The sequence below is a fragment of the Calidris pugnax genome, unplaced genomic scaffold (assembly GCF_001431845.1).
Source record: "Calidris pugnax isolate Ruff unplaced genomic scaffold, ASM143184v1 scaffold290, whole genome shotgun sequence".
Taxonomy (NCBI): domain Eukaryota; kingdom Metazoa; phylum Chordata; class Aves; order Charadriiformes; family Scolopacidae; genus Calidris; species Calidris pugnax.
Window position 1 is genome coordinate 820 of NW_015091011.1, and position 15,992 is coordinate 16,811.

Below are 15,992 nucleotides of genomic sequence, written 5' to 3' on the forward strand. Positions count from 1 at the left end.
GGAAAAGGCAGGACTCTCATTTTAAAAAATGCTGTCTAATGCTATATTCAAACTCCTCTTGTCCCATCTTATGTGTTACTGGGGTCTTCTGTTTGGAATGTTGCTACACTTTATTTAAAAACAATTGTTTCCCTACAACCACTCCTTCACTTTTAAAAGGTACTCATTGTCCACGGAAAAGCAATTCCAACTACTAAAACAATAGGAAAAGAGTATGTAAAAATCCAAAACTATTCTATGATTTTCCAAGTCACCCCCTGTGAAAATAGGATTGCCAGTCACGTCCCATCACCTCAAAGTAATGAGGATACCAAATTTTGAACGCAGCATCAGTCCTTGCTGATTTGTTCTTCAACTTCGTATCTCTGCACCATCATAAAGCCAGCCCACAGTCCTGTAATATATTTCTTTTCTAACAAGTCCACAAGTTTCTCTGTGAGCACAGACCAGCACATTCTTGTATTAGAAAGGACTACGCACTCGGCTACTGATTAAGGAAGCACAAGAACCATCCATCTCTCAGCTTTGCTTTGTTAACGGCTGTGCCTACCCTGTATTTTATAGAGAAACAGTGCCACATTTCTTCCTGGAAAAGCCATGGGTATGACTTTCATGACATTCACCGTTCCAGAAGTGGAAGGTGGTCAGCTTGTTCATTTTTTTTGCTGATTTGCAGCTGCACAGGCTTCCAAAGTAGGTGTCAACACCCACAGGTTTGGGAATCGGCATGTTCCGAATACAGAAGCAAAGCACAGAAACCCCTATCAGTCCCCGAAACTACCAGGTAGAACCCCAGGGTTACAATTCCTACTCATTACTTACTTTCACAAAAAAGGGGAATTGTGAAGCAAACAGTAATTATTTTCCTAGTCAGAATGGAAACCATGACACATTTCTGTACTGTCACCTAACACACCATTACCTTGCACACGGTGACAAACTGCTGATCGTTTCCAGCTCCCACCACGATGTAGCCATCCTTGGTCTTAAAAGCCTGGAAGAACAAAGACAGATGATCAGCTGCAACTAAACTATAAAATATTAGCACGTTTTTAAAGTGAAAACTTTGTAAATAATGTTCAAATTATTTCCTTAAACACCTAGATTTTTCTAGAGTTCTTCTAGAGTTTTTCTGGAGCTCAGAAGTTATCTTGGTTGACAGTTTATTTGCTGAAAATTTGTCTTGGGGCACCCTGAAACTTTGCAAACATGTCCCACGCTCACAAGGACTGAGAAGGATTTACTAGGATAACACTTACTTGCTAGGAGCTATTTATTCAGCTTTACTCTTAGCCTGACAGCTGCACTGAGGTGTCACAGACCCTGACCAAAAATGCCAAAAAAATAATTGCCAAATAGCAAAGACAAGCTAGAGAGACTCTCATGGGGATGACAGGGATAGGGCCACATCCTTCCAGTTCTTCAACTAGAGATTAAGCTATCTCCTTGTTCTGTGGTCTCAAGATCGAGCTCCTGGAGAAAATGGGACTTCTTTTCCAGCTTTGAAGACCTTTTCCTTTTGACTTCGTGACAGTGGCCTTTCATGGTGATCAGAACGTTTAACTGGGTAGGACATAACAGCTTTCATTTCAGTCTAAATCATCTCCACTTAAGATTTTCACAAGAAAAAAGAAAATCTGTAATAGGCATCATCCTCGATTTTTACCATGGTGTCAGGGCATCTTCTAAAATTGGATAATGCAAGTCGATTCCCCTTTCCTCCACACCTCTCCCTTATACAAGGGTGTGTAACTGCTGTTTCAGTCACACGTATCACAAAAACAATTTTTGCAAGCATTTGGGAAAAATTCTTCTGCTATTAATTTGACTTCAGCGCAAGAGGCCAGTAAAGGCTCATGCACTAATGGTGATGCTCTTCTTGCAGAGAGCAAAACTCATCTTTCATTCTCAGAAATCACTTTTTTTTTTATGAGCTGTCATGTCCTGATCTAAAGGTGTTAATTCTTACTATCAATTTTGGTAAAATAACTCACTGGTGTAGGAACACTTTAATAATAAAAAGTCTTCTTACACCACTGTGGCTTATTGTTCTTCACAAACAGGAAGATGCCATCCCAACATTCAGTCTTTCGTACAGATACAACTATGTCCACATCTGGTATAGGGAAAGCTTTAAAATTTTATGTGGAAAATTATGTCCACTGAAATGCAAGTAACTGTACACCATAGTTTAGGATATCAGTTTGCTCTCCCTGTGTTTTTTTTTCCTGATAAGTGGTATTGGTCAGTCACAAAGTTTAGCGATTCATTTTTTACACATTTAATTAAGCACTTCAGTCTAAGATGCTTGGCAAGCAAAGATGAAATTCAACAAACGTTTAATCCTAAGCATGCAAAAGATTTAGGCCCAATACAGTAAAAGTCTAGAAGCATGCAGAATATAGAGGTATTGCATACTCACGCTGAGGAAAGCAACGAGCACAGAAAAAAATGGGGAAAAGAATACAGAAAATAAAGTTGTATACGAATACATAAACAATTTTTAGATATAACTGTTCATGCAGATTTCTGTCTAAAACAATCATGACAGAGCCTGATCTAAGAATATCTAAGAAACTTCCCCCACCAAATACGTGACTTTTAGTAGGAATAGTTATGCATTAATACTGTCAGTATAAACTTACTACCTTTAGTTACAGGCAAGATCTGTTTTCTGAACACCCTACCCAAATCCTGACCTGTCTTTGCTGATGCTCTGAATTCTAAAACCAGCCACACACGTTTCATACAAACTATGGGGTAAACACTACACGGATCTGTGTGCGTACGGAACACAAACTAGTTTTTTATTGGTGCGACCACCTACTACTTCCAGTAAACACAAATTAGAAATTCTTTTACACATTCCTTTCAACTTCTCGTCTGGATGCCTGTCACAGATTGCAAAGCCCACAGTGCATGTCATATGGACTTCTATCCACAGCCGCACTCCAAAATATATTTAAATTGGTAGTACAGGCAAATCTGAAAGAGTTTACTATTTAGCAGCAACTTCTTTTGAGACTGGCATCTGGGTAAGAAGAGTGCAATCTCACAATAGCTCGCATACCACCATGAAACACGCATCTGTACCCGTGGGCTGCCCAGGCAGCAGCGGAAGTCACTCTAAATTTAAGGGTCTGGTTATTAGCATTTGTGCTTCAGTTGCTTTGCGGAATGTGTGGGAAAACTGATTATTCTTAATTGCCCTGTATGTCTAAAAAGCTAAAGCAACAATCATGTCATCCTTACACAACAAAAACGGTATCGTAATAAATGCGGCAGTGTCTTTTTCCATGAAGCTTAACTCAAATGTCTTTGGCTGCTATTTTAAGCTTCCCCTTACAAAACAGCTGATTATTTGCCAGTCATTGCTGCTGATAAAGCAGAAACTTCCAAATGTTATTAGCACAATATTGATGCCAACATTTAAGGGTGATAACAATGGTTTTATTCATCACCCATAAATGTACACATACTACAGGTTACCACAGGTTACTGTCTGGTCACAGAAAGCTTCACAATCTAATTATACAAAGGAGAGTAAGGGCAAAGTGCAGACAGATTTTAATGAGATTTTGTTTTGATAAACTGCTGTCCATCACATTGAATCATTTCACATTAGTGCAATAAAAGGCACCACACACACAAGGCAAAAGTCTTTTTTCTCCCTCCTCCGTTTTCTGAAGAATGAGTCTTCTGATAAGATTCTGGAGAGGACGAGCACGATTTAACCTGCCCACAACCATGTGGTATCCTGAGCAATGGGACATCACTCCACGAAGACAAGAAACAGAAACCAGACTGAAAAAAATAAGTCCACCTCTTATTCATGGAAAAGGCAGAGAGAGAGCGCAAAGCACCCCAAGGCACAGCTTTTCAGTACGGTATAAAAAGTTTGGGGGTTTCTAAGAAGATAATTTGTACATTCACACTGAATGATGCACAGTACAGGGCTTGTGAGTCATCACAATATATTGGTGAGTTCGGGAGCAGGGCTTCGAGTAACTTTTGAAAGCCTTCTAACTGTTGCTGGTTTCACAGAGCAACAGGCTGATTGCTCCAACTGGCATCACGAAGCAGCTCGCTTAAGATTTTGGAAAGACGCCATCCTTTTAGAAAGGCTAGATACAGTATTTCTGTAAGGTACATGTTTGTCAGCACAACAGGGAGCGCTCGCAGACGGCGTTAAGGGAGAAAACACTCCTCTGAGCTCCTTCCCGAGGCTGGCATAGGAGCCAGCAGCCTTGTGTGAAGGCTGAACGAATCTTTGGGACCAGCTGTGGACAGTGCAGAACCTCAGAAGTCTGTAAACAAAAAACCGTGAGAAGCCAAACCAGGATTTTCAAGCAAAGCTTCGAAACGTATCACCAACATTTTCTAAAAAGAGATTAATTTTCATATGCTGCTCCTTGCTCTCCCCTCTGTCTTCCCATTTGCAGCAGTCTCTCCACTCACCCACAGAATCAGCAAGCAATTACTCAGTAAAACACTGTGCAATCATACGTAGGTCTCTGTTTATGTGCTTGAATCACAGAATTGTCAGAGTTGGAAGGGACCTTCTAGAGGTCACCCAGTCCAACTCCCCTGCCAAAGCAGGGTTGCCCAGAGCACATCACTCAGGAGCATCCAGGCGGGGCTTGAAGGTCTCCAGAGAAGGGGACTCCACACCCTCCCTGGGCAGCCTCTGCCAGGGCTCTGCCACCCTCACCCCAAAGAAGTTCTTCCTCATATTTGAGTGGAACTTTCCATGTTCCAGTTTGTGCCCGTTGCCCCTCGTCCTGTCACTGGGAACCACTGAAAAGAGTCCGGCTCCATCCTCCTTCAACCCACAACTTGGGGGTAATGCTGACACTTGTCAGCATTAATAAGGTCTCCCCTCAGCCTTCTCTTTTCCAAGCTGAAGAGTCCCAGCTCTCTCAGCTTTTCCTCATCAGGGAGATGCTCCAATCCCTCCATCATCTCTGTTGCCCTACGCTGGACTCTCTCCAGCAGTTCCCTGTCTCTCTTGAACTGGGGAGCCCAGAACTGGAGGCAGGATTCCAGTTGTGGCCTCCCCAGTGCAGAGCAGAGGGGGAGAATGACCTCCCTCCACCTCCTGGCCACACTCTTCCCTACGCAGCCCAGGATCCCATTGGCCCCTTGGCCACAAGGGCACATTGGTGGCTCACGGAGAGTTTACTATCCACCAAGACCCTCAGATTCTTCTTCTCAGAAGTGCTTTCCAGCAGGTCCACCCCTACCCTATATTGAAACGCTTCCCTGGTATTAGTGGGTGTGCTCAAAGAGAAAAGCTGGTCCCTTGCAGGCTTGGAACCACAGAGAAGTTACAGTATTACTTTTTCATTTATTGCATAATTTGTCTTCAGTTACACTTTGAAGTTTCCAGTGCGACACTTGACTCAATGCAAAGGTCATTTAAGGACAAGCATTCTCTCGTCTTAATGTAGATTAAAGGCTGCAGCAAGGAAGGTGATGTGTTTGGGAACTGACTGACCTGCCAGGCTCTCTTCTCCTGCCAACCAAATGTATCTACAGCATGTGCTGATTTTTTTTTTTTCCTCTCTCCAACCCTGTCAAACTCTGCTTCCCAAATACATTAAAGAGAAGGAGACCCTCAGTCTTGCTTCAGATCCAGAACAGATACATTCCTTCCAGATGGGATAAGCTTGGCACACAGTTTCTGTACCTTTACACATTGGTTTGAATAAAACATCGGCTGTGCCCCAGAATCGTGGAGTAGCCCCAGTCTTTTTTCTTTCAAGGGAAGGGCACAATCCTTTCATAACAACTTAATATTTAATTACTGTAACAAATGGGAACAAGACCAAGAAGTTTGGTCAGCGGTAGTTCTGAGCAATACATATAAATCATAAAGACCACACACTTCGAAACTATTTGCCTACTTTGCACTCTCTTCCAGTGAAAGCAAACAGTAAAAATAAAAAATGTAAATTTCATGGACTGGATTAATATATGCTGAATGCTCTCACTGAGCAAACGGAAGGAGGGCATTCCACACAAAGATTTCACTTTTTCCCTCTGGTCTTCTCAGCCCTCACTACTTGTCTCTCCTCTCACTGCCGTGTTGCAGGACGTACCATCCTGCAGCTTCACAGCTATCACTGCTCTCCAGGAGTCCCTTCCAACCCCAAATCACTCTGTGATCACAGTCTACCAGACAGATCAGTACTAAGAATATCTTAATAATAATTCTCTTCTGCAATAACTCTCTTGTGCAGAAGGGTTTGACTGGATGCCCTGAGCTCGTGGGAAAGGCGTTTATGGTTAAGAGTGGGAATGATTACTTTGGTCTCTGAGATGAGGCAGAACGCTGGCACTGATGTCAAGGAAAGCCCACCACAGACTACCAACCAGGGAGATCATTCCCTCTACACAGTCCACAAGCCATCAGACAGGTTTTCTGATCAACCTTCAAGTTCCATATGCATGTGAACACGGAAAAAAATGCCTTTGCCTAACCGACCCAGGAGCAAAGCAGATAGGAACCATTAAATGTGCTCTGGATACATCTTATCAAACAGGGTTATCCATACTTGGCATTATTATGTATTACTCTCAACGCTCACCCAGGGAAGCAGGACAGCCTAGTTCTGCTCTCCAGACCATGCCATGGTTTTTTTCCAGTTGTTCCCTGATGTGAGAAGTCTAAACTGCTGGGAATGGACTGCAACCAAGGTCTCTCCACCACAGCTCACTGCCCTAAGAAACAGACTGGAGACAGGAACCCTCTTTCACTCACTCTTCTGCTCATACAGTATTTCAATTGTTCCTTTCCCAATCGATCCGATGCAATACATAGATTTGCAATCTGTAAGTATCCATTGGGCGTACTATTTACCAAAAAGACTTTTATAGCTATTACTTCATACGCAATAGTGCAATGAACGTTAACTTTGGAGTGCGTGCCCTTATTTTGAGAGATGAGACTTTTCTCCCAATCGTCTCAAAGAACATATGCGGCAAGAAAATGAAACCATTTTCTTTGGTTTCTAATGCAAATGCAATATACATCCAGCCTCACCACCCAAAAAGCCATTTAAAAACTCCTGGAAGAAGACTGAACAGCTTTAAAGTGGGAAACTTGTCACTTTCCCAAATTTCTAAAATTTTAAATACCTAAACTATACATCAATTAAAAATAAATTCTCCAATACTGTAAACTAGCATTAAAACTGTTCCCTGCTGTTGAAAAATAAAGTATCAAGCACAGAATCACATTCTCCATTGCCACATTAGTTTTCCATTAGTTTTTCACAATGAAATTACACACACACAGACACGCACACACAAAATAAATAAACTTTAATCACAGTATCACACTGGAGCCAGTGTAATTAATGTCGTGTCAGCATTTCCATTTAAGCCACTATTTTCGAGAGGTTTATAGCACAGCCATAAAAATTCAGTTAGGTTGAAATTAAGCAACCAAGCTCTTATACAGCAAGCAACATTTAAGTATATATACAGACAGCAGCCAGTTACTACTTATATGGGAATTAAAATAGACGCTTACTGATTTTAAAGGGCACTGCAGAGCTATTTTTTCAACAATATTTTTCTCAACATTTATAATAAACTCTCAAAAGCCTGAATCCAAGTTATGTTTCCTTACCCTTTTTCCTTCTCACACAATAGTTCACACAATTTCTTCCAATTTGGGGATTGTAAGCATTGTTTTGTTGTTTCACTTTTAAAGCAAAAGAATGCAATGAAAACATTTCTTTTGAAAAACCCCACACACGGCCACACAGCCTGATCCTGACCCAGGCCTCCAGGCGTTACTGAAGCAGCAATGACAAATAGGCCTTACACCTTCCAAAAACCATAAGATATAACTGTTCGGAAAATCTGAGTACTCAAATAGGAGGTTTTTAAGAGTGCTTTTTAGAATGTAATTCTAAATGAGGTCCTATTTCTGTTTGGAGTAGGAATCATCAGAGCAGGGTTTGTCTCATTATTTCTGTCCTTTTCCCCCTCCCTGCTCTTTTGGCTTGAAGTGATATAGTGGTACAATTTCCGAAGGTGAGCTTTTTAAAACCGACCACTTTTTTGGTAACTCAGACTGAGTCAATCAGCCTGGCATTTCCAGCTGCAGAGCCATGACCTGGTGCAAGCAAACCAGGACTCAGAACTGGGCAGGCAGTGTTATTAACTAGCAAACCAGAACTCAGAACTGGGCAGGCAGTGTTATTAACTTAAAGGTCCTAATAACTCCACGTCCTGCTATCAAGAAGGCTCTTCAAAAAGGCTCTTCTAAATCATTTGTGAGTTTCTCTGACAACCAGCCAACCCAGAAGAGCGAGGGATCAAATTAGCACCGATGCTGACGAAAATCAGCTAAAACACCAATGAGAACATAACAATTACAGGGGTGCAAAATTGGCTGCATTTCACAATCTGGCACTTTCATCGGAACCTAAAATAAACAGCACTCATCTTTGAAATCTGCCATTTAGCTGCAGAACAGGATGGACAAAGGCAGGAGGAACTCCACTTTGTTCTGCCAACGTGCCTTTGCCCTATTTTGGAGATTTTTTTTTCAATTAATGTATCTCTCAAACAGTTCTGCCAACGTGCCTTTGCCCTGTTTTGGAGATTTTTTTTCAATTAATGTATCTCTCAAACAGTATGTGACCCCATGCACTGCTCAGTAGATAGAGTCAACTAAGGATGGATTTCAAATATTTCAACCTTGACTCCTCAGCATCCTTGATTTGTGGTTTTAAGTCAGACTCGTTAAGGTTTATTGCCTGTAGTTTGTTTTGGTTTGAAACACCACTTTATCTCTAATCAAGAATTTAAAAATTGAACTGGCCAGACATCCAGGACGCACACTATTTAAAGTCCTGATTTTATGCCAAAAAATCCCATTGCCAGGCCATAGGAATAATGCTAGTGAGATCTATTTAAAAAAAAATAAATGAAAAATAACGCTCGATGAGTGGAACACTTATATTTGTCTAAAAAAAGTCAGAAGTCCCTTTCCTCTTCACTTTCCTGTAAATTTCTCTTGGGTTTCCTTAAAACTATAAAATTCAGACTTCTGTTTTTCTCTAATACTCTTTTTTTTATCATTCCCTGTTGCTCTGATAAGTATTGAAATATAATATCACATTACTGCAATTACAATCTTTTAGCTGTCTCAAATTTAGCATTATTTCAACTGTTAAAAGTTTGAAAATCCCTACAATTAGAAATTAAAACATTGTACCTTTTGCCAACTCAAAACTATGCTGGCCAATAGTTAACCAATTTCTCGTTCTAGCAATTAATAAATCAAAATATCTACTGAGAAAGAGCTGAGGAAATCTGCTACTATTTTGTTTTTTAACTAAGATCTTTACATCTATGACGTGCAGAGAGCTGCTGCCTAATTAGCTACCCTTTGCAAAAGAACTCGTTCTAGAGAATCGACACAGTCTAAGGGTGCTTCTATTATCGCAGTCTAAAACCTACATCACATTTTAGCAATGTTTTATACAAAATCATCTCCTTGCATCCTTCACCCCCTCCCCAAAGTTTGATGGATGTAGTTATGCCAGTAAAGTAGTGGGAGAAGGCAAGAGGAGGAGTCAAAAGGATGAGAAGTAGAAAATCCCAGCTTTCAAAAAAGATTGCATATTTTTCCCCTGCAGGTTCAAATTGGGGAAAAAAACCTCAAGTTTCCACTCACAGGTACATCATGCTGTTCTTTAACAAATGTGCTTGATTCGTCTTAATTGCTAAGTTTATTTCGAGGTTTCATATTGTCCTAATTTTATTTTTTTTCTGGCTCCGGGTGGCTGAGAGACAGCCTCTCTCTCTCATACAACTGAGTATGAACAACCAAATGACAGTTCTGATTTAATCCTGGGAGGATCATAGGAGTCTGGGCTTATGTAGGGCAGGATTCTGACTCTGAAGATCACCCGGTGCCACAGAGTTTTAATTTCTTGGCATGACCAGCCAATTTACTTCCACTGTCAAGCTAAATGCTTACTTCTCAATTTCTTAATGAAATGCCCAATTGCAAACCACAAGTGGCAATTTAAAAGGTGAAGAGCCATGACTGTTTTCACCTCTGCCACACACTGTAACAGCAGGAAAAGTGCAAAATTACTGCATTTTTGCCACAGGTGATTGCTATAAGTTGATCCTGAACGCTGCACCGGCATCACTGTACCTCAGTCAATGGAAAAGTGAGCATGAACTGCTTCGGCCAGTCCTTTGTAAAAAAATAACATATTGCTTTATATCTTTTCATCATAAATAATTTACAGGAACTAAATGCAGAGCACTGCAATTAAATTGGATGGCAGTCACATGTAGTCACAGAAGTTTAAAGCCAGCCAGCCGCCCGTATAGCACAGCACAGCCACGTTACACCCAAAGATCTCCAATAAGAGTGATTATCTCATAGAGAGTGGGTGATCCTTATTACCTAAACGATCCCAGCAATTGAGGGGCACAGCCTGGTTACTGCTGAGGGATGGTGCCAGCAACCGTGGAGGAGCAACCTGGCAACTGGCCTTCATCACGCTCTCGCCTCCCTCTTCGTTGAGCTGGCCAAGTCCAAGGGCTGGTCTCCTAATGATGGAGATGGCCGCCTGGTGACACCGGGGTTGGCATCAAACGGGCAGCAGCAAGCCCAGCACACAGACCTGCCTTTGTGCTGGGAAGGACTAAAATGGGCTTGCTGGCAGCAGCTTGGCATGTTCTTGCACCCCTGATGACAGCCCCAAGTGCTGCCTGCCCACTGCGCCCCGGAGTTGGCTACGAAATGACCTTTCACAGAAACAAGGCTCTTGTCCCTCCATTCTACGGAGCTGATCATCCCATTGCCTCACTTGGGGAGGGGGAAAAACAACCAAATAGAGAGAGGAGGTGCATGGATTCATAAGGGTGCTCATCCCCTGCCAGGGCACTGATGAAAGCATCAGGATGTTTTACAGCTTCCTTTAGAGCAGTACCAAATATAACACATAGAGAGGAGTAACAATATGCATTGAAATGGTTATATTAATTAAGATGAATAGAGACAGCTTTCAGTACCAGTGGGATACTGGTACACTTAATTTCCTTCCAATATACATTTCCTTTCACGGTTACAAAGCTTAGGCATTTTATTAGACATTGACAAAGCTGTGCTTATAAGTGGGAAAGATCACTAGTGAAAATTCGCAGGGAGGCATACCAATTGTCACATCAAGTTATGTACTGAAGCATCTGACTTTTCAGGCAAAGAATATATTTCTCCAGCTACTTGATTTTTCTTTTTCTTTTCAGAATGTGCACAAGTTACAGCGAGTGAGCAAACACAGCCACTTCAAGCTGCCATGAAGAATGGAAAATCAACTTAAATGAGGGGGACATAGGGCTGTCCACTGCACTTCAGCTTGTAAAGGAAAAGGGGGGTCCTACAGAATAAGATTTGCATTCTTTTCACATACAAAGAAAACTACAGTGTAAAACTAGGGAACAGCCTTTCCCTCCCCCCACAGAAGTTTGAAGCTCACTCAAAATCTTTTTGCTCTTAAAATTTGATGGAACAGGAAAAATATCAGGAAGCCTATGATGGCATACGATTGCCTACCTCGAGTCTTTTGGCACTCCTCTGCCAGTCTGCATTCCTCTACAGGAGACTCTACCAAGCCCAACTCAGGTTAAGCACCTTCATATTTATTTGTCCTGGGTTTCAACTGATGGCAGAACATGAACTGAGCCCCATCTTCCCTTCTTGGGCTGCTGCAAGTGCCATGACACTTGTAAAATGCAATAGACAATGAAGACACTGCTAACAGTACCCAGGCTGGGACCAAGGGTATTTAATTTCAAGATTACCTATTTGGACAGCAGTGTACATCCGTTTGTCCAGCAGTGCTCATCTCCTACTTGGGTGAGGTGGGAAAGGCCCAGGCGTTCCAGAAGAAAGGAAAGAAAAAGCATTATTACTCTGTACCTGGGATCATGTTTGCTCCCATCCAGACAACACGTGAGAACCCGACAGAGAAACAGGATGTCTCAAAGCTCGCGTGCTGCACAACAGCTAACACAACAACTGAAAGATGATGAGGGGCCTGGAGCACCTCCTTTATGAGGAAAGGCTGAGGGACTTGGGTCTCTTTGGTCTGGAGAAGAAAAGACTGAAGGGGAATCTGATCAACACCTGTAAATACTTAAAGGGTGGGTGTGAAGAGGAGGGGCCAGTCTTTTTTCAGTGGTGCCCAGGGACAGGACAAGAGGTAACAGGCACAAACTTGAATATAAGAAGTTCCATCTAAACATGAGGAGGAACTTCTTCACTTTGAGGGTGGCAGAGCCCTGGAAGGGGCTGCCCAGGGAGGTGGTGGAGTCTCCTTCTCTGGAGACATTCAAGATGTTCCTGTGCAACCTGCTCTGGGTGGACCTGCTTTGGCAGGGGGGTTGGACTAGATGATCTCCAGAGGTCCCTTCCAACCCCATAGCATTCTGTGATTCTTTAACAGAAGTAGCAAATAGAAGTAAGAGGGCTTGATTTTCCTGAACAACTCTTCTATCCAAACCCCCGCTTTCCATAAGAAAGGAAGGGAAGGGAGGAAGGGAGGGAACTCTGTGAACCCTAACAACAGACAGTTGCCAGTCATTCTGCTAACTGCTCCACAGGCTGTGCTCTCCAGGCAAGTGTCCACAGCCAGGTGTCCGAGACAGAGGTTTGGCAAAGAAGTATCTTGTGGATATGGACCATCGTCCATTTGAATAAGTTCCTCGGCCTCGTTATGTTCACAGAAATGAGCAAATACCCGATTCAAAAAGGGTGTGCTCATTCTAAACCGATCAGCTGGTTTAAGAGTTAGACTTGGATATTTTGGAAGGAAAAGGAAAGAATTTAGCTGGCAAAAAAAGAAAAGGGAAATCATGCAGTGATTTATATGAAACTCTAAAACAAGGAAAACCTAATCTGATGAACTGTTGTTTTATGTTCTGAAGAACTGTTGTTCTGAGATTTGTTCTTCTGAAAATTACTGTTGTGTTTTAAAGTGTCCAACAGTTTATTCTCCTGATAAAACCAACAGCAATACCTGAAGAACTAGTGGCAGCAATGACTTCAGGGGTCATTATTTTAGCTGTAAGGTTTTAGGGAACATTTTAACCCACTGAATGCTAATGGGCTTAGCTTAAAGGAAGATTAGATCATTACTGCGTGGAACACATCAGTAGCCTGAAAATCATCTACAGACAGATCATCACCATTGTTCCATGTTAAGTCATCAAAATAAAAACATGTAACTAATTCTGACTCGTATCTCCATCCTAACATTGCATTTCTTTAACTTTCCCAAGCAAAAACAGAGGGCCTGACTCTCTACAGAGAAACAATCTCTACCTGCTTTCCAATGGCTGTGTTCTATACCCTACTGGCTAAAACTCATAGAATCATAGAATCGTCTAAGCTGGAAGAGACCCTTGGATCATGGAGTCCAACTATCTGCCCTACTCTACAAAGTTCTCCCCTACACCATATCCCCCAACACCACATCTAAATGGCTCTTAAACACATCCAGGGATGGTGACTCAACCACCTCCCTGGGCAGCCTATTCCAATGCCCGACCACTCTTTCTGTGAAGAATTCCTTCCTAATGTTCAGTCTAAACCTACCCTGTTGGAGCTTGAAGCCATTCCCCCTCGTTCTGTCATTAACTACCTGTGAGAAGAGACCAGCAGAGTCTACAGAAAATAGTCTACCCTAATACAGACTCTACAGGAAAGAGGTAGGGCGCCAAAGCTCTTAAAATGCAATATAAGGTGTGAATCGAGGAGTGGAAGAACAAAGATTGTCCTTGTTGGGAAGAATTTCAATACAAGTGCCTTTGTTGTCCAGAGGAGCATAGGGGTGGCAAGTACCAAACAGGAACCCAGGACAAAGCATTATCATCATCACTGCAGAACTAAATGTGGCTCTGATCATAAACTTGGGTAAAAGGTTTTGATAAGTGTTCAGGAGATCAGTTTGCTTTCTTGGTCCACCTGCCATTCAGACTGAACTAAAACACAAGCTTTAACACTGCTAATTTTATATATATAACATTATGGACATAGCCGTGCCAGCTTACAGGCACCAATGTACTCCCAATGAAATCCCTCACTGTTCCCTCTCAGATCTGTCACAAAGTTTGCGTGTTTCAAAAAAAAGGCAGAAAAATAGGGACTTTATTGTACAAAACCTTTGTTGGCTATGCCATTTTCCCTCAGTTGGCCAAATCATACTAACAGCATTTAATTATATACTGCTAAGAACACAGAAATTTTGTGCTGCCAGGTGTTCTCATGTTTTACTTATTTTTGAGGTAGGGAGGCTGAGAATGGTCTGGGTCCATTAAACAACTGTGGATCTAGTGACTCCACATTTGAGGCAGAAATAGAGTAAACTACTGGCTAAATTTAAAAATAATAATTAAAAAAAAGATGGGATCTCCAGATTATCTCTATGTGACACATTCTTTCCCATATCCCCATTCATGGACCTTCTATCTGGACGATCTCACCTTGCCTAACAGGTAAACATTATCCTTTCTGGATGAAGGCTGGACAAATTTGTGGCTTCAACATGCCTCTCATGCTTTCTCTCAAAAAAACCAGATATCATATCAGGGAAATCAACGTTTTTCAGCCCTCTTTGAAGCGTCTTTCGGCCCAGGCTTTGAAGAAGTCACTGAAATACGTAATTCCACACTCTGAGCACGAGCAAAGGACTAGCCAAAACCCAAATCACAGTAAAGGATTGCAGCAGGCTTCAGTATTGCTAAGTACCTACACTTTACACTTCATCTCTAAGTCCTAGTTATGCACAGGCAAAGTAAGCTCTTTACAAAGGTCTAAGAGGGTATCTTCCACGTTGGAGAAGAAGCCATGTCAGATATACAAGGAAGTGCATGGGGCATCTGTAGCTATTCGACCTGCATCAGTTGTCTCCGTATCTACACAGAAGACCTGGCAAAACAGGCTGCTGACATTTTAGGGCAACAAGGAACAAGCTACTCTTGAAATGCACTGCATTTCATGCCCAGAATTTTCTGCTCTTCCTAAAATGAGAGTTGCACTCGTGCCAACAGATGGAAAACATCATCATTGAGAGTTGGATCCACGCCTTGCTACTGGCTGGAACAAAAGCCATAGAAGTACTTCAGTGGGTTGAGTTAAAAACACTTTTTTGTATAGTGGTCTGATGAAAAGTTTTCCCACAATACACTGCAGAAAAATTCCTACAGTCATGTACCTTAGTGAAGTACCTGTAGAGCTTTCTGTGCCAGGGTAGACACAGTGCTCTGATCTGACTTCCATATGGATTTACAAGTAAGTGCTCCATGGTAAAAACAGCTTAAAGCAGCTATGCCAAAAAAGCCCAAACAAACAAGCAAACAAACAAAAACCACAACAAAAACCAAACACAAACCAAGTCTCCAAAAACTGCCAACAAATGGAGCAGCTGAAAAAAAAGGATACCATCATAAGCAGGTCTGTCACAGTAACAGAAAATACTCTAATATGAATGGAAGAGACTGCATCAGAAAATCAGAGGGAAATCCCTAATCCTGGAACTTGGAGTCTCATGGACATAGAGGGGAAATCAAAAAGTCACGTATGTATGTCAGGGAGTATTTGAGGAATCCAAGGATGGGTGCTGAGAAGGGAAACGGGGGTGGTTTCCCTTCACTAAGAGACAATCCCAACCAATGCTTCACTAAAGGGATTACAGGAAAACTAGAATAGAGAAGGGGCTGCCAAATCCCCAGCCATGAAACTCTGACATTCAGCAATTCTCTGAAGCTACATCTTGATGGCTGAAATGTACTGAGGGTCTACCACGGTACTATCATTCTACACAGCTATTATCCATGCTGTTCAGCGTAGCGCTATCATTCATAGTCACAAAGCAGTTTTCTTTCTCACTCTGTCTCCAGGCTTTTCTTTTTCATGTGTAAATCTTTTTTAGCGATATGCTCGGTTATAC

The 15,992-nt window shown here is 41.9% G+C and overlaps 1 protein-coding gene across 1 annotated transcript in view; it reads right to left on the minus strand.

Moving 5' to 3' along the window:
* Positions 1 to 907: 907 nt before the first annotated feature.
* LOC106895962 (succinate--hydroxymethylglutarate CoA-transferase-like) overlaps positions 908 to 15,992 on the minus strand; it is a gene marked incomplete at its 5' end in the record, with an annotated part of 91,436 nt that continues 76,351 nt past the window's right edge. The window contains one exon of the mRNA XM_014955641.1: positions 908 to 994. Coding sequence (XP_014811127.1) covers positions 908 to 994 — 87 coding nt within the window. The remainder of the gene's footprint in view (positions 995 to 15,992) is intronic.